The 21,825-nt window shown below is 42.2% G+C and overlaps 1 protein-coding gene across 3 annotated transcripts; it reads left to right on the plus strand.

The window, feature by feature from the left end:
* The first annotated feature begins 1,643 nt into the window (after positions 1 to 1,643).
* On the plus strand, positions 1,644 to 20,306 carry tnpo2b (transportin 2b). Of its 3 annotated transcripts, none has more exons than XM_018762555.2 (25): positions 1,644 to 2,137; positions 2,811 to 2,971; positions 3,782 to 3,857; positions 5,320 to 5,469; positions 5,940 to 6,046; positions 6,372 to 6,505; positions 6,974 to 7,055; positions 7,166 to 7,288; positions 7,675 to 7,793; positions 7,957 to 8,017; positions 8,742 to 8,913; positions 10,085 to 10,237; positions 12,026 to 12,251; positions 12,486 to 12,657; positions 13,558 to 13,644; positions 13,746 to 13,853; positions 13,995 to 14,153; positions 14,552 to 14,639; positions 14,893 to 14,991; positions 15,247 to 15,342; positions 15,807 to 15,882; positions 16,113 to 16,212; positions 16,498 to 16,572; positions 17,081 to 17,231; positions 17,785 to 20,306. In XM_018762555.2, the coding sequence occupies exons 2-24, from the start codon at positions 2,873 to 2,875 to the stop codon at positions 17,186 to 17,188; spliced, it is 2,670 nt and encodes an 889-aa protein (XP_018618071.1). In that variant the 5' UTR covers positions 1,644 to 2,137; positions 2,811 to 2,872; the 3' UTR covers positions 17,189 to 17,231; positions 17,785 to 20,306. The 3 variants fall into 3 exon arrangements, with proteins under 3 accessions (XP_018618071.1, XP_018618079.1, XP_018618064.1); XM_018762563.2 differs by having other exon boundaries at positions 2,865 to 2,971; XM_018762548.2 differs by having other exon boundaries at positions 1,644 to 1,833; positions 2,865 to 2,971.
* The last annotated feature ends 1,519 nt before the right edge of the window (positions 20,307 to 21,825 follow it).

The raw sequence follows: 21,825 nt of genomic DNA on the forward strand, positions 1-21,825 counted from the left end.
TAATGCAGAACTGCTTGTCATCTGGCTTAATGTGATGGGTCAATTTTTTTCCTATAGGCAGGAAATATTATTATTACTATTATTAATTACAACAACAACAATAATAATAATAAGCATGGGTTACCTCCAGGTGCTCTGGATTCCTTTGGTAGTTTAAAAACATGTGTTTCAGGTCCACTGGTATCTCTGAACTACTCGATTGTGTTAGAAAAAACTACTGAATACAAGTTTAATTGATTTTCCCTTTATTTATCACACATGCCTAAAATGAAAATGAGGTTCCCACACCTGGAAGGTAGGAGAGGACCATGCCAACCTGCCAGTAGAAAATACCTAAAAAAGAAGGGTCAGAAAGAGTAAACCAGAAGGCAGGTCGCAGCCCTGTCGAGAAGTGGTGTCGCTCACCCGTGCGCCTCCCAGCTCATCGGTGTTGACCTGTATACATCAATCCTCCCGTGTGGTCAGCAGATGGGGAACCTCGTCGAAAAGCAAAACGACAGTGAGGGACGTGAGAGAGTTGGACGCTGGGCAACAGACATGAGAAAGCCTAGAGAGAACCGAGCGTCACTGTGAGGAGGAGGGGAGAAATGCATGAAAAAGTGCCCTGTGGGAAAAGCAGCAGTTCTTCTGTATGCCTGTGAAGCATTTCTGAAACATCCCTACAGACTGGCTGGAGCAGGAAAGTAAACAGATCCACAAATCATACGCTGGTTTAACAGATGCTCCTATTCGAAGTGACTCACACGGCCATCGCACACATGATGAGATCATTATTATTGTGACAATTTAGCTCCTCAGCAGATGCTTTTTATCCAAAGGGAAATATGCCTCCGATACAGTACATTTGCTACATACTTAATGCAATGAAATGTTAACTGAACTGGTTGTGTTTCAGCACCTCTCTTTATGGTACAATAGCAGGGCCCCTCACTACAGCTGAATAAATGCACATCAACTGAATGAACATTTTCAAAAGTCATGGTTATAATACTAACATCTATATCTGATTTTCTATGACTTTTAGAATACTGAGAGACATGAAGTGAAGAATTTAATAACTTATAAGTTACGTTATCTGGCTTGTTTCGCAAAAAAAAAAAAAAAAAAAAAAAAAAAAAAAAAATAGACGCCACGCAAAAGGAACGACTTCCACACTAGGGAAAAGCAGCTTCCAAAAAAAAAAGGAAAAAAAAAAAGGAAAAAAAAAAAAAAAATCACAGATTTTCACAATATGATTCATTCAGCTGCCTCCCTATTATTTGCAGAAAAAATATGTCTATTTATTTTTTTGTACTTTCATACACCCATAGGTGTATGCAACTGAAACTTATTTTATTTCCAGTTCCGAAAACGCGACAGACGCAACTTTTTTGGTAACGCCTCAATAAAACAACTTATATTATATTAGCCATTCGAGGTGAGATCAGTAGAGAAAGAGTTCGCGACGTTCATTTTCAACGCATCCTGTTGGTCGTCGCTGCATTATGCAGACAAAGACGCACTTTCACAACATCTTGCTATATTTCAATAGACGCGGCGGAAACTGCGAAGCTCAACTCCGTAATGAAAGCTGCCATTTTAACACCGGACGGGGGCCGAAAAGGCTCAATAAGAATTATCGAGAGAAGCGTGCGCCTCCGCGCTTTCGCACTCTCGATACGGCGCGACGGTGGACAGGGACCGCGGGCAAAGCGAGCGGCGGGTTCATCGAGGAGCAGAAAACGAAAAAAAAAAAAAAAAAAAATCGCACCGCAACCATTTAGTCGAGTTTACAATCCACATTTGGCACAACGACGCGAGGATTATAGTTTTTGAGCGGTCCGTTCAGATCAGGTGAATGCTGTGGTCGGGTTTCTAGCAACACGACTGGCTAGTAGTAGTACAACAAGGACAGAAAAGGAAGCGCCACCGGCCGGGTTTCTTTTGTAGTAAACTTCAGATTTTGTTTTTAATATCAGGCTCAGGCGTTTATTAATATCTGGAGGTGCGCTTGTTTCTTTCATACTTTTTTGCTTTAATACTTGCGTTGCTGCTCGGAATTACCCGCATGGTGGAACATTAAGTTAGCTCGACGGCTAGCCGGAAAACGAGAACGAGGCCACTGCGGCCTAGTCGGGCGGGGAAACCAGGGGCTTGCGTGAGTTCCCGCCCTACGCTGTGTGAAGTCTCTCTCTGTCCGTAGGGGCTTCGACCCCGCCGCTTATGTTGTCTCTGTACTTTTCTGCAGAGAGAATATGCAAGATTTATTCTCTCAGTGCACATAAGATAACCTAAGAGTGAGAATTAAGTAAAGCTGGTGTACGGTGTGTTGTGGGAAGGGACAGGGAGAGAGGATTGACGGGTCTGGCTTGGAGATTAGCTCCGGGAGGGTAGCTGAGGACTCGTTTCGGAGTTTGACGATATTGGTTTTATTAATTCAGCTCATTTCCCTTATCTGCATTTTTTTTGTCATATTTGATTGTTATCATGCCACTCAGAGAAGGAGAAAGAGAAAATTGGTCAGAAATGTGTTCAGAAACACGTGTGCGACACACACAGACACAGTGTGTTAATTCTCATTTTTCTCTCTTTTTGATATTTTTAATTTGAGGTGTTTCAGTTTATTTGTGCTTTCCAAGCATTCAATTGTTTTGCACCTGCTTTCGTTGTGGGTTTACTTAGTCTTTTTGCCAAAATATTACTGGGTATTCTTACTCTAATTCGGAGGAAGTTGGTTAATGAAGAGTATATGAGTGGGATTCAAACCAACAACGTTCCGGTTAAACTTAAGGGGCACAACTTTAAATAACAGGTTTCTTTGCCTTGTACAGGTGGACAACTTGCAGGTGCTGTAACTGCCACCCGTCTGTTCCTGTGTCTCACAGCATCCAGGATGGAGTGGCAGCCGGATGAACAGGGACTTCAGCAGGTCCTCCAGCTCCTGAAGGACTCCCAGAGTCCGAACACGGCCACGCAGAGGGCCGTGCAAGAAGTATCCTCTCACCTCCTGTCTAGTTTGGGTGGAGATGGGTTTTGGTCAGGGGGAGGGTTCATCTGGTTGCGAGGAGATCTAGGAATTAAGGAGAGGGGGAAATTAAGTTTTATCATCATGGTCTTGGTGTCATCGCGGGTAGCGCTGCTGTCTCACAATGCCTGGGTGGTGCAGGAGAACGTGGATTCGATCCCTGCTCAGGCTGTGTGGAGGTTTACATGTTCTCTCCGTGGGTTTTCTCTGGATGCTCTGGTTTCCTCCCACCCTCCAAAGACATGTTGTTCAGGTTCCCCCATAGTGTGTGAGTGACCCAGAGAGAGTGTGTTCCACTGATGCATGGATGAGTGACCCATTGTAAGTAGTGTATCTAGCAGTGTAAGTCACCTTGGTGAATAAGGTGTGTGGGCTCGTAACACTACATAGTATCCATTGTAAGTCGCTTTGAGAAGGGTGTCTGTTAAGTGAATAAATGTAAATGTGGTCTTCAGTGCTTCTAGATCTTCAGTTTGGTTCGTGAAATAGTCCTGCTCACTCTGACCCGTAGCAAATTTTAGTTTAAATTTAATTGGTGGGCTCATGTTACGGAAGGGGTGTGTTACAGATGCTCTTACCACAATTCTGAAAAGATACAATAGAATTAGCTCTGTTGGGTTGTACATTTGATGTATTGGATTTCAGAATTCCCCTTTCAAACCCGAGGCTTATTTTGATGTAATGGAGTGGTATTGTTCTTATGTCTGTTTTGGAGGTTACTGAGGTCAGCAAGATTGTTGTCTTTTATACCTTTTTGTCCTTAATGGCTTTTGACAGAAACTGGAGCAGCTGAACCAGTATCCGGACTTCAACAATTATCTCATCTTTGTCCTCACAAGTCTTAAATCCGAAGGTAGTAGAGCTTTTAATTACCTGTATCTGTGTGAGTGTATTCGGTCTGAAAACAAAAGACTTTTCTGGGCTCTATTTCTGGAGGATCCTTCTTAATGATTGAACACTCATGCTTTGGACTGATGTGTTTGTGAATTTGATTATAACTTACAAAGTCAGATACTTGGGGATTTGCATACTACAGAAAAAAAATCCCTTTTCTATTTCCACTGTGCTGCCTATGATGTTGACGTTCTTTCCAGGGAACACTCTTGGGGAAGGCAAGCATAACAGGACCGTAGGTGCCCTTTTTATTCCAGCTGACACTCTGGGAGTCCAGTGTTTTCCTAGTTAAGTTCCAGTCTTGGGCTGTGGCTTCCACTGGCACCATGCTCTGTTGAAAAATTAGTTTCTAGACATCTGAGAGGTTTAATCTCTGGTGATAGCATGCAATTTTGTCTAGCCTTTGTATTGCTGCACAATTTGTGTAATTCATCGAAACCTTGAAAAGACAATTATGTAAAATTGTCTGAGTCCTTTATTTCCTTGCTAGACTGGGAGGTGCACAAACAGTCATGATTTTTTTTCCCTTTGTTTTGTTAGTCTGTATGCATAAAAGTGTCTGTAGACATACATTTTGTATATGCATTGTGAGTGCTTGTCTTTTCTATAAATCGGGTGTTTACTTTTACATTAGCAAGGATTTTCCACCATGTCAATGTAGGGGGGGGGTAAATAGCTTTCCATTTCTGGCGTTGTAGTTAATATTTTACGGTTTTTCCCTTCCCCATGTACTTATTAACATTATTTAGGACAGACGTTTCAGTTGGTAGAACTACTAACAATCCTTGCAGGGCAGGAAGCCAGTCGTCTCATATCCTCATAGAGGATGTTGAATTTAAAAAAAAAAAAAAAATCAATTTGAAAACATTTAGGGCTACTGAGTGGCTAAATAAAACCAGAAGTATAACAACTGCTTACATTAGGAGGCAAGATGAGGGCTTTATGCAGGCAACAGTGTTTCTGGAAAGACTGTTGTATAGAAGAGGTGGTGGTGGTAATGTCCCTTAACTATAAACACAGAGCCTTGATTTAGGACAGCTGTGTCTTCTATGCTGGGTGGCTCAGTTTGGGTGTTTGGTCTCAGTTGGGAAACTGCACAGGCTGAGATGGATTTGAACCTAGACCTGAAACCGACATCTAAGATCTTTGAAGCACCAGCGATAGCTGCTGCAGCGTGGTTGGTGTAGTTCAAAAATAATGGGAAGTCCGGCAGACTCAAGTGTGGGATGGGTTTTTTTATTATTATTTTTAAAGTCTTCTGTCTTCATGAAAAATCAATGTACCTTGAGTGCCCATAATACTTCCACCGTAACAGCGGTTACAGAAGCCTTTTATACTTCCCACCTCCCTTGTGCATCTCTGGCATTCTTTCACCCCCCAACCCCAGACTTCTTGACCCTATCTGCTCATTCTCTCTCTAGATGAGCCCACTCGTTCACTCAGCGGTCTGATTCTGAAGAACAATGTCAAGGCCCACTACCAGAATTTTCCCCCACTGGTGGCTGACTTCATCAAACGGGAGTGTTTGAACAATATTGGGGACCCGTCGCCCCTCATCCGAGCCACGATCGGTGAGTCAGTGGCGCCTGAGTGGGCGGGTGGGTGTGGGATGTGTGGGTACTTGTGAGCAGGTGGGTGTACAGATCACACTTTCTGGGCATTTTTCAACTGTTTCTCATATAGCTCTCAGAAATGGTCTTCAGCCTTCATGCTTGTAGAGCAGGGAATTCTTATTCTGCTGATTGGCGTTTTACTCCTCTTCACTGCACACCTACATGTTCTTGTCCTCTTAATCTTTCCCCTCCCTACTGGTTTCCTTCTCTCTCTGGAGGTGCTATAGTTCATTATTGCTGAAAAGCAGTAGTTTTTGTATTTATACAGCCTGATCCAAAAAGCTAGTGAGCACATCTGTTTGAGTGTAAGCTGCTTGCTTCTTTCCACCTGAAGCTGCAGGCCTCTTCCAGGAGGAACTGGACCCCTCTCCCTAATGTTTTCTTTTACTTGTCCCCTTGTAAACAGTGAGCTGTTCTTCTCTCCTCAGGTATTCTGATCACAACAATTGCCTCCAAAGGGGAGCTTCAGATGTGGCCAGAATTGCTGCCTCAGCTGTGTAATCTGCTCAACTCGGAGGACTACAACACGTGTGAGGTTGGCACCGCTTCCATCCTTTGGCTATATGGCCTCTTTTGGTTTTTATTTACGAACCTGTATTTTGCTTCATTTTCTGGAGTTTAGAGAGTTTTCCCCCAAGGCTGTAGCGAAAAGCAAGTCCTTGCTTCTCTCTATGTTTTCCATGAATTGATCTAGATGTGATGGACAACCAAAAGCCATGAGTGAACAGTGATGTTGAATATACTCATACTGTCTGATCTGGATAAGATCAACTGCTTTTTGTCTTTTGCTTGGGTGTTCTGTGTGTGACCCCTGTTTTGTTTTGTTTTTAATTTTAAAAAAAAAATCTTTCTGACCCCAGGGCTCCTTTGGCGCACTGCAGAAGATCTGTGAAGACTCCTCAGAGCTCCTGGACAGCGAGGCCCTTAACAGGCCCCTCAACATCATGATCCCCAAGTTCTTGCAGTTCTTCAAACACTGTAGCCCTAAGATAAGGTTAGTTATAGGTTATCACTCCCTGCTCCATTTGGTACTTTCTAGTATGTCTGTGTAATGTTACACCATTAACACTACTTCTTGGTCTTTCCTCAAAGCCAGCTCTCCTTTTACAGTTGACAGCTCATTCTCATTAGCAAAATTCTGTTAAAAATGAGAAATGGTTTGTAGTACTTTAATCTCCTAATGCCCAGTCATTCATTATTGTCCATTGTAAAGAACACATTTGTTAAATGCATCTCCCAAGCTGTACATGCTACAATGCTGACCCTAATGCTCCTTACTGGGGATATTATTTGCTTTTAAAATTATATCACATTCTGGATGAGTCTTGGACCACTTCCCATAAATCCTAGATATCCAGATGCTTTTTTTGCTTGATCTCTGGGGGTTATGGTAACTTTGTTACATTCTTTTTTTCAGCTGCATTATCACAAGTTCTTTCTCTCTCTCTTTGTTTTTGGCCAGATCTCATGCCATTGCCTGCGTGAATCAGTTTATCATCAGTCGGGCTCAAGCTCTCATGGACAACATTGACACTTTTATTGAGGTGAGACCATCTTCTACCCCCGTGGATGATGGCAGTGTCTGAATCCCGTGCTGCCCTGCTGTTCAGTTTACCTGCATAATTTTGCATTTTCTCCAAACCCTCTGCTATAGAGCCTGTTTGCACTGGCTGCTGATGAAGACTCCGAGGTCAGGAAGAACGTGTGCCGTGCCTTGGTTATGCTGCTGGAAGTTCGGATTGACAGACTGATCCCCCACATGCACAGCATTATACAGGTGGGCTCTGCCAGTAACTGTTTTCACTGTGTGCCAAACCCTGCATCCCTTACTTACTTCATCCCAAAATGCCCCAATTCACTACTGAACCCTCATCTTTTCTTAACACCATAAATCTTTCACCACATCCTCAGTACAGAAGTCTAGTTTTACTCTCTGTTTATTAACTGCCCCCCAGTTCATTTTCCCTCTTGCAAACCTCTTACTAATTTTACTCCAGTTATAATTAATTGCCCTGGTTTCTTTCCCCATCTTCTCAAGCATGATTTCTAGTAAACCCATTACTTTTATTAACTGGCATTCCCAAACAGCCTCTTTCCCTTACCTCCGCAGCCCCACTGGGACTTCTCTCGACATCTCACTGTGTCCGTGTCCCTCCTCTGCAGTACATGCTACAGCGAACTCAAGACCCGGATGAGAACGTGGCGCTGGAGGCCTGCGAGTTCTGGCTCACCCTGGCAGAGCAGCCCATTTGCAAGGAGGCCCTGTCCAGTCACCTAGTCCAGTGAGTGTCTCCAGCAAACCACTGTCCGCTCTTGCACCCTTGTTGGCTGGGAGGGATTTCTCCATATGCTGTGTAAATGTTGAGATTGCAGACTGTTTTAATTAATACAGTGTGCTAGCAAGTAGTTTTTGACCTTGGCTGACTGGTTTCTGAACTTCTGCAGACTCATTCCCATTCTGGTGAATGGTATGAAGTACTCAGAGATTGACATCATCTTGTTGAAGGTGAGCATTCCCTTGTTGCTCTGCTGCTTCTGTGCTGGTCAGCCTTCATCCACTCCATCAGCAGGCAGTACAGTTGTTTACCTCTGAAGATCCTAATCTGGTTTTTTTTTCACCGCTTTTTACTGGTGGCTGATGTGCTGTTAAAACGTAAATGGCGCAACTGGGTCACAACGCTACAGAGAGAAAATGAGTGTGCAAAAAAAAAATGCAAATACTTACAGATACGGGTAAATGCAGCACAAGGGTGAGAGGCGATCACAGGGGTGGTCACAAAAGTTACAAAATCTTCCAGGATTTCTTAAAATTATGATGGGTGTCAGATGTTAACTTTTCAAGCATCAATCAGTTGAATCAGCCACATATTTGTGGAGGGGGCTTCTGGTGTCAACCACAGAAATTATGTACATTTCCTTCATAAATGTGCAATAATAATCAGCATTTATTCTGCGTCTTCACCAAAACCAGAATTTTAGTTGTGGTTTGAAAGGATGGACTTTTCAGTAAAACCACATTGCTTATTTTTCCAGAGGATTTGAAGTGTGCACAGCTTCTATTTTCACATTATGAACAAAGCTGTTTGTGAGCATTTGAGTGCTTAACAAACACAGCGTACCATGTAGATCACCAGTATGATGTTTGCCGGCTGCGCTGCTACACTTTGCCTGTGACCTCAAGTGTCTGTGGTATATGAGGGTGCTGGAAGCCTTTGTTGCTGCTGCTTCAGGGTGACGTGGAGGAGGACGAGACGGTGCCCGACAGCGAACAGGACATCAAGCCACGTTTCCACAAGTCGCGCACTGTCACTCTGCAACATGAAGGTGGTGACGGCGAAGAGGGCGAGGACATTGATGAGGAGGAGGATGATGACGATGACACACTGTCTGACTGGAATCTCCGTAAGTGTCCCATTCCTATCAGGCTGTAAACACTGTGGTAACTGGAGTTCCTAAGCGTTGGTGATCAGTAACAAGATGAAGAATGTCCCACGTCTGTGGGATGAATAAGTCGGTATTAGATAAGATTTTGTAGCGAAAAAGTATTTTTATTTTCGTACATTTGAAATGAATATTAGTTTACATAATAAATTATATTTTATAAAATTTGTATTATAACAAGCTAATAGAACTGTAAATGAAAAGTCAGGATTTTAAATCAAAATATGTTCACAGTATTAATCTTTTTATTAACTTTGTGGTAAAAGTGACTTTGGATTTATGAACAAATGGAGTTATAAACAGACGTCCCACACCTTCAGTATGGCATATAAGATACAGTATTTGCAGGTGGCTAGTTGGCGCTCTGGTTTCAGAGCTCCAAAAAGCTGACCTTTGGTTTTAATTCTCCCTTGTGTCATAACCCAAAGAGCACTGTAGGTTGCAATGCGGTTAAGGAACTGGACAAGGGTTACCAGCCCAGAAGCCAGGGTGAATAAAACTACTATATTGTTTTTCACAACCACTCAATCTGTGTGGCATTGGTAAATGTTTCACTCAGCTGCATAATCGGAAAAAAGTTGTAGCATTGTAAGCTGTATAGCAAATGAGCAGTATGAGAGAACAATGGAAATACAGGGCTGGAGGTGGTGATGGAGGTGGCAGCGGTGGTGCAGCGTGGGTTGTTGTGGAGGTGATGATGATCAGCCAGCCTCTCCTGAGTGCCAGTGATGTTCCATGTATTCATACTGTCTGATCCATGAGCAAGCAGATTTCACTCTGCCTGCCTCTGCCTTCTCTCACTTGGTATGATGTGTGTGTGTGTGTGTGTGTGTGTGTGTGTGTGTGTCAGATGTCCAGCACGGCCTACACTTACAGGTGCACAAGGTATTGTTTTGATGCAGTTTTTCTGTTTATAAGAAGTGGGAAGCTGTTGCCATCAGAGCTTTTAGCTGTGATTGTAGCTGTTGGTAGGAGAGCTTCTGAAGGTCATGTGGGTGAGGGGTGCACTGCCCACCTGTGCCTGTTATACCTTCTGTGTCTGTGTTCTGTTAGGGCAACCACACATGTAATAAGCCTTGACTCTGTGAGCGAAGTTTCGAGGTTAAAGCTCTGTTGCTCTTTGTCATCTTAGGGAAGTGCTCGGCGGCAGCTTTGGATGTCCTGGCCAACGTATTCCGTGACGAGTTGCTCCCTCACCTCCTCCTCCTGCTGAAGGGTCTCCTCTTCCACCCTGACTGGGTCATCAAGGAGTCTGGCATCCTGGTGCTGGGAGCCATCGCTGAAGGTCTGTCTTCCCCACACCCTCCTTCCTTTCCATCTTTCTTTTTACTTTTCATCACTTTAAACTTGTACTTTTAACCAGTTTTTTCTGTAGGAAGTGTTTAACGGATTTAAGGATAATTTGCTGTTCAATTCAAAGGTTTTGATATAGTAATTGCCAAAGACCTTGGGTGTTACATCCTCTGTGGTTCTCTAAAGTATACTGTGGATGGCTGCAATTCTCCTTTACATATTTTTCAAGTGTGTCCTGGGCAACTACAAAACATTTCAGTGACTGTTTCTTTAGATACCAACCATTAGAAATATGAAATCTGTCATGTGATTATCATATACTAAAGCAGTGTCACTGACAAACACGCATTTTGTAATATGCTCAAGTTTTCAGTAAATTGAGGGGTTCCTGTGGATGCTTTTTTTTCCAGTTTGCACTTTGACTGGTTTTTACTTTTCATTCTGTAGTGCAAACCCATCTAATCATAAGTAGGGTGGCACAGCGAGTAGTGCTACTGTCTCAGTGCCTGGGTTGGAGGATGTGGATTTGATCCCCGCTCAGTCTGTGTGGAGTTTGCATGTTTTGTCTGTGGGTTTCTTCCGTGTGCTCTGGTTTCCTCCCACAGTCCAAAGACATGCTGTTCAGATTCATCCATAGTGTGTGAGTGGCAGCGAGTGTGTTCCGCTGATGTATGGATAGTTGACCCATTATAAATGGTGTATCTTGACAGTGTAAGTCACTTTTGTAAATAAGGTATGTGGTCTGATAACACCACATAGTTAATTGGAAGTCACTTTGGACAAAAGTGTCTGCTAAACAAGTGTAAGTGTATCTTAACCATGAATTTGTTTAAACCGCAGTAGGCTCATGTCCCCCAACAAGCTCTTTTTTGGCTCTGTGTAACACATCACAAGATATATGCTAAATTTTTTGTATACATGTTTATTACACATGTTTCTTTATGATCAGATGTGAAAATAGCATGTTCCTTTTGGGTGAGATCAGCTCATGGTATTGGGCTGTATTGTATGAATTCATTTCAGCGCCATTTTTGCCTCCCTCCAGATCACCGTATGTAAAGCAGTCTGTGCTGTACTTTATTTTGTAAGATGGCTTCAGATGTTCTGTGGATATTATACTTTGGATATTTCATGACCTCAGTTATATTTCTAATTTTTCAGCTTGTCCTTTGACCATAACATGCTGTGCCATGATGATATATGAATTTATTTAGGAAAAGTCAGTGTAAAAGTTAATGGTTACCAGATTTGCTTCTCATATCTGTTTTCTGAGGAAGCACTGATTATCACATGCTTATTGTCTCCTGTATCAGCTAATAACTGACTAACTGCTCACCTTCCTGCAAGCTTTAAATTGTTATTTTTAAATCAGTAGTAACTTATTAAATGGGATGCATAGTAGATGTTTAAATCTATGTACTTGTCTGCCAGAGATGTTAGTTTTTTGTTTGAAGTAATGCACATTCTTTTTCTGTTTTATCTTTTTAAATAGTAAATGAACCAGCCCATGGTTTCGTATGTAGTGCATTGTACTAATATTGTATGATCTAGCTGACAATTACTTGGGAATGGTTGCTATGCTGTCATTTCTTTTTAAAAATATCAATCACATCCTCTGCATACCTGTTGGGCCTGGCTTGGTATTGTTGTACTTGGTGTTTTTTTTTTTTTTTTTTAAATAAAAATTAAAAAAAGAAAAAAAAAGGTTGTGGTCAACCCATGCTGTCCTGCCTCTGTGAGTCCATGCACTCAGACCTACCTATGTTGATGTCTCTTTCAGGTTGCATGCAGGGCATGGTGCCCTACTTGCCAGAGCTCATCCCCCACCTTATCCAGTGCCTGTGTGATAAGAAAGCCCTGGTGCGTTCCATCGCCTGCTGGACACTCAGCCGCTATGCTCACTGGGTAGTCAGCCAGCCGCCCGACTCATACCTCAAGCCCCTCATGACGGAGCTGCTTAAGCGGATCCTTGACAGCAACAAGAGGGTGCAGGAGGCTGCCTGCAGGTTTGTGTTAACCCCTCCTTCAGCAACAAATCATCTTCTGCTCCAAGTGTACTTGCAGTGCCTTGTCTCACCGTCAGAGCTGTTTCAACTGTAGATACAGTACAGACTGAAAGTAGTGTTTTCTGCTTTTAACTGTGCAGCAGCACTTTGAACCAGTGCTCATTAGTACGTACCTACCTACCCCAGAGTTTCTACTCATTCATGTCATAATCATCCTCCCCTTCCTTCTTGCAGTGCATTTGCCACCCTGGAGGAGGAAGCCTGCACAGAGCTGGTACCCTATCTGAGCTTTATTTTGGACACGCTGGTCTTCGCCTTCGGCAAATACCAACACAAGAACCTGCTTATCCTGTATGATGCTATTGGCACACTGGCCGACTCTGTGGGCCACCACCTCAACCAGCCGGTGAGCCTCAAAACTGCTCCAGTGAGCTCTGGGAACCAAGGAAATATGACCATTCCTCTCATGGGTCACCCATACCATGTGTCGGACCACTTTTATCTAGCACAATCTACCCTGAGAAATGTTTTTGGATTGGTCTTCAGTGATGAGTAAAAGTCATAAGTGTTATCAAGTTCAAGTGGGTTTTTATTGTTATTCCTCTATATAGCTTGTATACAGTGGAACAAAATGTTGTTCCTCTGGGAACATGGTGCAACACAGAACAGTAAACAAGACTACATAAAGTGCAAATACACAAGTGTGAGATGAGTACAGGACAATAAATATACAGAACAGTAGATTCACAGGACATGGGATGTAAACTGTTTTGTAGTGTAGCAGCAAGAAACAAGATTCACAGTAAAATGCTTTTATATGCTTGTCAGATCTCACTGCTGGTAAAGTAACACTTTACTGGCCAAGTGTGTTAGTGTTGGGCACTCTTTCAGTTATACGTAGCATAAGACATTTCAAATCTTTTCACCTTGTGTAAAGAATACAGTGAACAAATACTCCTTGAGTTTGCACAGTTTAAGATGGACATTAAGGTTCTTTTGGATTATCCGTAAAAGAGTGGTATGTATTATATCCGAACAATGATGAGACTTTCCTTTAGGGGACAAAGCTATTTGTGTGCCATGTTGTGTGACTGTTGATTGCTCTGTATTGCTTGTATTGTTGCTGCACCATAATATTGTAGTTGCTACCTTACAAGTGCTCTTTCCTTTTTGAATTACAATAATGTTGTTTACTTTCCAGCATGACTTACTCTGTGGCTGTTACTTGGCAAATTACATCACTTAACCATTCGCTAGCAAATATGTTTGTCAGTCAGGCCTGTAATTTCTCCCTCTCTAATGCCAGGAGTACATTCAGAAGCTGATGCCTCCACTCATTCAGAAGTGGAATGAGCTCAAGGATGAAGACAAGGACTTGTTCCCTTTGCTGGAGGTGAGGACTTTGGTTTCAGTCCAGAAAGAGCAGTTTGTACGGGACTGTTGTCATTAGTGTTCATTCTGTGTGCTGACTGCAGTCTGTAACCCCCCCCCAAGTGTTTGTCATCAGTGGCAACAGCCCTACAGAGTGGATTCCTGCCCTACTGTGAGCCTGTGTACCAGCGCTGCGTCACCCTGGTGCAAAAGACCCTCGCCCAGGCCATGGTGAGAGAACCTTGCTGCTCATACTTGATATTCTCTGACTGGCCAGTAGCAGCACTGACACATGAGATCCATTCTTTTTCTCCTGATGGTTACCATTTGTGTGTAAACTTATTTTAGACTCATGTTCCCCATTTTGCCCAGATGTACATGCAGCACCCGGACCAGTATGAGGCTCCTGACAAAGACTTCATGATTGTGGCACTTGACCTGCTAAGTGGCCTAGCTGAGGGGTTGGGGGGCCATGTAGAGCAGTTGGTGGCCCGCAGCAACATCATGACCCTGCTCTTCCAGTGCATGCAGGTGGGGTTTGGGTAAAGGGGAGAGGCACTGTTTATGGTACAGCCCCTCAGAGAGCAGCAGTAGGACATTGTGTTGTCATGGTGATAGGTTTTGTAAAGTGTCCTATAGGTCCAGCAAAAGACACCATCAGGGACTGTGCTGTCATGGACATTCTTTTATACAGATTCTGAAAACAGAATCAAGGTGTTACTTTCTTAGCCTCATAAATGGTCAAAGTAAAACTTGGACATGTACAACTGACTATTTTAATTTTTTAATTTATTATAAAAGTATCTTAAGATATAATGCAGTTTTAAGTGATCCAGGCTACAAACTATAGCTATTTTCAGTATGCTTGGGTTTCCTCTTTGTCTGTTTCCCTTTAAAGAGTGAAACTTGACCTGCTGTCCCCTCTGCAGGACACAATGCCAGAGGTCAGGCAGAGCTCATTCGCCCTGCTGGGAGACTTGACCAAGGCCTGCTTCCCTCATGTCAAGCCGTGCATTGGTAAGTCGTCCCAGTCATCGCCATGCCCCCCACAGCCAACAGTCTTTAGCCTCCTTGTAAAAACTCTTGCATCAGTGTTACCCTGATGTGAATAGTAGCACAAAAAGGTTAATGTGTCCAGAAAAGATCCATCACTGTCACAATGTCTGCTCTTAATATTTTCTAATCTTTTCATTTTTATTGTGGCCAGCCAGTATTGAGCCACTTCTGTTGGGGTTCACTGAACACTGATATTCTTGCTTGTTATCTTCAGCGGAATTCATGCCAATTCTGGGCACCAACCTGAACCCAGAGTTCATCTCCGTGTGCAACAATGCTACCTGGGCCATAGGAGAGATCTGTATGCAGATGGGTGAGTTTGTGAACTCTGTACCCTCTCTTCCTCCTCTTTATGTAACTAATGATCAGTCCAAGGGAATGATACCAGAGACAAAGTTGTTTCTTTGCTTTCTGCACTATACTCCATGGCTCATGTGAAGCCAGTTTGGTGTCCATTAGTTAAATTTGGGAAAAGGATATTTGTAGTAATTATGCAGTAATAGTAAGAGAGCTGGCCTTTTACACAGTGCTATTGATTTACAGTCTTCTGTGGTGTTCTCTTACACAGGTGCTGAAATGCAGCCCTATGTTGGCCTGGTCCTCAACAACCTGGTGGAGATCATTAACAGGCCCAACACTCCCAAGACTTTACTGGAAAACACTGGTATGCCCCAAATTACGAAGGTCTCACGTGGTGCCCAGTTAACCTATCTCATATCTACAAGTAGTTGATTTAGCTGTTGTAAATGATCTCCAGATGATTAGCATTTGCTCTGCCCTTGTTTTCCATCTGGGTTTGGCTACTTTTTTGTGACTGAGGGTGAGGTTATTATGGCACAGATATGTGATGTGTAAGTTTGTTTTGTTAGTTCAGTAGGTCACTACAAAAAATAGCAGTTGCAAAGAAGGTAACTGCACTTTAAGACTCGTTCCTTAACCGCTTCAGTTACGGTTGTGGAGTCCCATACTTCCTCCTACATATACCTTTAATGACTCCTCTGCAGACATTCAAATCAAAATTCATTACTGTTGATGTTTAAGGGTCAGAGTGTGGCACATGAAGCTCAGAGCAAGACTGAGTTTGTATCCTAATGCTTTCGATGGCTGACCGTTTTACTCTGTCTGCAGCCATCACGATTGGCCGGTTGGGCTATGTGTGTCCGCAGGAAGTGGCGCCCATGCTGCAGCAGTTCATCCGACCCTGGTGAGGCTCCATCGCTTATCCTTGTATTGGGTGTTTGCCCTGTCAGTGTGTGAGGATTTAGAACATCATTTAAACTTTGAGCTATGCCCTTTTTGTTGTCCCCCATCCTTTGCCGCACCCTTTTGATCATTTCAGAATGTGTGTGTGTGTGAGTGATGTGACAGTAAATTGATGTGTGCATGTGGTTTTTTTTTTTTTTTAAAAAAACCTGTCTTTGCATTATTGATCAGGTGCACATCATTAAGGAATATCCGAGACAACGAGGAGAAAGACTCCGCCTTCCGGGGAATCTGCATGATGATTGGTGTGAATCCTGGTGGAGTTGTTCAGGTATGGGCGGGGCACTTGGCAGGGCCATTGTCCTTGTTGTTGAACCTATAAGGTTGTGGGTTATAATCTCAGGCTTGTTGCCTGTGTTTGCATAGAAAGCCAGAAAGTTATTGAGGAAAGAACATGTGGGTTTGTTAGTTTACCTCATCTGTGAAATTTCCTCAGAGTCATACTGGTACACTGTGAGCAAAGAAATTTTGGTATCTTGAGGGTTATTGTTAGATATTATGGCTGTCTGTCACATCTTTCCTTTGTGACCGCTCTGTATGTTGGTCTCTCGCACAGGACTTCATATTCTTCTGCGATGCTGTGGCATCCTGGGTCAGTCCTAAGGATGACCTCAGAGATATGTTCTACAAGGTAAGTCTTCTCAGAGACAGCCGCAGCGTTTACTCAACACCCTCCTGACTACATGTGCTTTGAGCTTTGTGGTTAGGACTTTTGGACCTCAAAGCTGAAGGTTTGATTCACACCTATTGCAGTAGATCTCTGACCTTGATCAAGGTCCTTTACCTTAAGAATTGCTCCAGTAAAAATATGTAGCTGTATAAATGGTAGATCAATGCAAGTTGCTTGGGAGAAAAGTATCCATTAAATGAGTAAATGTAACTGAAGATATTAATGAGCCCAGTGATTTGACTTTAGTAGTGGTCAGTCTGAGAGCAAGAGCTTCCACACCGATGATGATGATGTACAAACAGACATTCGAAACCTGACTTTTACCTGAGGATGTTTATTTTCTGATGGTGTGGGAGTATGAGATGTATTATTTTTTTTATAGCATTTGTTTTGTTGACACTTTCCTCAGTGGTTTGCTGTATAAATTGTGTATACGCTAGCTAACGTGTTTGTGCACTCACACTTACAGATTCTTCATGGCTTCAAGGATCAGGTGGGCGAGGAGAACTGGCAGCAGTTCTCAGAGCAGTTCCCCCCATTGCTGAAGGAGAGACTGTCTGCCTGTTATGGCGTGTAGCCTGCCGGGCTCCCGTGGTGCCGACACAGTACCAAGGTGTCAGGTATGCACTTCTTTGCCAAACACACATGCGGAGTGCGGTGGACTCTAAAAGAGTGGTGGGAGCAGCTGAACACACTTCGGTGGGCTCTCCAGGTGACATTACAGCTGAGAAGGTGATGCTGGAATGAGATGGCAGAGACCATAGAAGAGGGTTGTGTAAATATACACTCAGATACAGTACCAGTAAAAGGTGCCAATCCGCTCTGAAGAAAGTAGTTTTTGTTCACAAGGCATTTGGTTAACTAATCAGGAAGTGAGGTGCCATGTTTTCCCAACTCTTCTGCAGTAGCTACTAGAGATGTAGGATATTTGTCGTTTTCTTTGCTTTCACTCTTTTCTCCAGTTTGTCCCACACAAGTGCTGTCCAAGCTGACGAGGCGTACACACAGTTTTTATTGGTGCTGTAACAGTAGATCATGACGAAACATATTGAGAATGTAAGGTTAACATTTGTCCACCACAGTGACTTGCTATAATGAATCATTAGTTTTCTGTTTGTAATTCGATCCCCTTTTTGTTCTTTCATCCTCTTCATTTTCCCATCCCTTCCTCAGGTATATCTAAGGGAGGGTTACTGGGAACTCATCCATCTCTATGTATTGCACTGCCCTGATCGTGGGGGAGCGGACACCACTGACCAGCTCCTCCGGACAGACCCCACGCCCCGTGTGTCTGTGAGGGTGGGAGGGAGGGTTGGGAGGGATCAATGCTCAGTAAACAAAAAAACAAAAAAAAAAAAAAAAACACAAAACAAAAATCCAACGCAGTAAAATGAACCATGACAGGAACAGAGAGGGGAGGCAAAGGGAGCAGGCAAGGTGGCTCAAGAAACATTTTCACCCATCAGCCAGTTTATTTTCAAAAGGACAGGAAAAACAAGGAGCAGAAATCTGTGTTGGGTGGGAGGAAGGGCGGGAGGAAGGGACAGTTGCTGTAGCTGATTGGCGCACGGCTACAGGCCTCCCAATATGCGCCTGTAGGCATTGGTGTGTGTATATGGGTGTGCAGGCAGCACCTCTTGTTGCACGACACGCAAACACGCTTCCAACTAGCTGTGGGTGAGACCCTATGAAGCGTCAAAACATTTGGCCTCACCCCTGAAATTGTGCGTGACATGCTGGTTTAACAGCAGAATATGCGGTTCACAAATCATTGCAGTAGGGGGAGGAAAATATATATGAAATAGTTCATAGTCAGGAATAGTGCAGTCTACTTTTCCTTTTTCAGTATGTAGATTTTGCTTTGTTTTTCCTCTTGTGTTCTCAGGAATGTTCCTGATGTTTTGTTAATGGGAAACAATATGAAATTTATTTCCCCAAAAGCAGGTAGGCTTAATTCTTCCCGAGATTCTAACTTAAGCTTTTCTTAATTCAAGGGGATGAACGAGAGAATTGAGATTGCATGGGGATCACATCTTTAGTTGTGCGAGTGAGTGAGTGGAGTAGCATATGTGTGTGCGGAGGTGTGTGTGGTAGCTTGTTCGAAGCATTGTTTTACGGTACCTAGTGAAAACAACAGATTTTCTCTAAATCTGTGACTGATCTAGCATTGGTTTTTTTTTTTTTTTGGAGCTTTCTTCCTTAGTAAAATTCATTGTTGCCATATTGGGGAAACAAGGTTATGTTCATCTGATCAGAATGAAATTACCCTGTGACAAAAGAGGCTTAATGCTGTTGTACAAGGTGATCTGTTTGCTGCTAATGCTTTGTTTTTATAATTTGACTCAAAATCGCACATCTAAGGGTAGTAAAAAGGAAAAAAAATTTAATCTTATCATGCACTTTTTTGATAGGGAATTAAAAATTTGAAAAATACATACTCTTTATCCTGCAGGCATCTACATTATATCTCTTTCCATTGTTAGCCAACGAATAAACTGTACTCTGTACTGGCCACATGAGAACATGTTTTGTTGCTGAATTGATGGCAACCTAAACTGGACGCCGTTTGGTAGAGAATGTAGGATGTTCTGAGTATATATCATGTATCATTTCCTGACACTTGCTCCCTAGAAATTTTAAACTAATATGACTAAGGAATAGGAAGTGTCAACTTTCTAAAAATCCATAGTGATAAAATAAATAACGTGCCCTGCCTTGTGTATTCATACATATTAGGTGAACATGTATACTGTTCTAACTTAGCATAACTCCATTTTTTTTTTTTTTTTTGATTTTAAAGAATGACTTGTTTCCCCCATCATATGTGTGATGAAGCAAACCTTTTGCATTGCTGTGTAGCTATAACAAAAAAAAAAAAAAAAAAAAAAGTCAGCTCCAAGGCACCCAATAAGAAGATGCGTTTAAACTGTAGGCTATAATCTGGGGTGTGGCTAACATGAGTCTCTGTTTGGAGGCATTTTTATTTTCTTCCCTAATTGGATAATTGTTAATGTTTCAAATAAAATGTTAGAGGTTGTTGTGCTTCATGAGCGTCCGCGGATCGCAGGTGACTGCAGACGTCGAGTGGCCTTCCCCCTTTCAGCGGGACCTTCAGTATCAACAGTTGCACGTCAGTTTTACTGCCAGTTTCTACATGCCTGTACAATTTTGAAAATGCATTTCTTCGTAATGACAAAAACTGAAGGTATTTTCTAAACCAACCTTTAGTTTTGCAAACACTGCTAGTTACTGTTCTGTATTAAACAGGTGGACAGTAGTAAGGAATCGGAGGCCAGAGATGGGTGTTTTTGGCGTGATTGTATTTAATGTCTGAGGAATTGGGCATTGCTGGCAAGTTTTTAATAAAATGCAAAAACGTGAAAATTTGCCTTGACAATTTGCTATTGAATCACACTAGTAAAAGCCGGTTTTTTGGTAGTTTTTGCCATTTTCACTTGAAATGATCAAAGGACGGCATGATGTGTGGTGCGTTATTAGTAAACTGATGAGCAAATGTTCACGAGTGAAGGTTGCCTGCTGATTGGCCGCTGACTGAGCGAGTGGGACGCATTTGCACACATATTTGGTCCACGACCTCAGCACGGCGATTCCGTACATGACTGTGATCATAGTTAATAGTAACGAATCAGTCTCCACCTATGGGCAATCTCTATTCTCCAGTATTACTGTTTTCATCAATTGTTTTTTGAGTATTAGGGTTTTTTTTTAATTACTTTCCTACGGTTTACAAGATGTTTATTTTTCTTTATTTAATTTTAATTTATTTTTATTTTGTTTTTGTGCAGTGATGTACAAATTTTTTTTCAGAAACTTTAAAAGTTGTTTTTTTTTTTTTTTTTTTTTCTTTTCCACTTATGTTCTTTTTTGTTAAAGAATTTTTGTTTTCGTTGTTTTATAGCGGACCATTAAATTCATACAGATTTAATGTTAAGGGAGGGGTGGGGGGTGTGTTCTTAGTTTGACATACCATGAGGGGAGGTGGGGGGTCGATGGGAGGAATTGTAAGACTAATGATTTTGTTTTTCAGTCTTGAGTCTTTGCAGAATGAATTTGATGTAGTATTTTTTTTTTCTCTTTTCCAACTGTGGTGCAGATGGGATGTCAACTTGTGTATCAGACTTACCGCTTTCTGTTTTTCTTTTGTGAATGGGAAATAAAAAGGTTTTCTACCAAGCTGAGAACAAATCATGTGTCTCTTGTGGCCACCTCTGTCCCAATAAAAATGAACCACATGCACACTAATGGCAATGACCTTCCTTGCCTGTCCACATAATTTCACAATGATAAATTGCTGTTTCTTTGCTTTCCGGGTGTTTATTCATGTGTTCACTTGTTTCTCTTTTAAAAGAGTGTGATGGCTTCTGGCTCACTGCTTGGTAATGGATTTGCTGGTTCAGAAATTCTAGCAGGAGTTTTTTTTTTTTTTTTTTTTTTTCCCCCCCTCTTCCCTCCCCCCCCTCCCTCTCTGCCTTCTTCAGCATAATGGAAAATGATTGCAAATTAGTATAAGGAGTTCAAGCAGAACAGTTTTGAATAATGTCTTTACAGTTTCCAAAATATGAAAGAAATTGCTATTACAGAGGCCTTTTAGTTTCCAATTCATCTTTTTCCCTCAACAGCAGGGTTTAGATCAGGAAATTGGGGGTTACAGTATTGAGTAGGACTCATTGTAGAATTATATCTGAGGACGTCCGAAAAGGTGACCTAATCATCTGGGGTTCGTTGAAGTTATCCTACAGGTCATGTATTAACCTTTATAGTGATAGAAAGCTTGATTGACACTTGACTCTGAAGTGAGCTTCTGGTATGGCCATTAGGGATATTTTGAACATTTTCAGGAATGAATTTGAATGATTCCAGTAAGCTCATATCCTATCTCATTCTCAAAATAAATGTCAAAGTGCCCTAAGCAGCTTGACACTTGACCCTTAAAGAGCATCAACCACTACAGAAAATACGTAGCATATCGGTGGTTAACTTTTTTTTTTTAAAATGTATGGATCGTATTTCAGATGCAAATGTTGCGATTTCTAGTCATCAGCACAAAAGAGCCAGACAATGGAAATGTAACAACTTTAAACGGCAGTAATGCTCATCATGCATCAGCATGAAATGTAAATAGCAGCATAGTATTGCAACCCAGGGTAGGATGAACAAATGAGTTTGACAGCTTGAAGAACACTAAAATAGTTT

This window comes from Scleropages formosus, chromosome 2, assembly GCF_900964775.1.
Source record: "Scleropages formosus chromosome 2, fSclFor1.1, whole genome shotgun sequence".
Taxonomy (NCBI): domain Eukaryota; kingdom Metazoa; phylum Chordata; class Actinopteri; order Osteoglossiformes; family Osteoglossidae; genus Scleropages; species Scleropages formosus.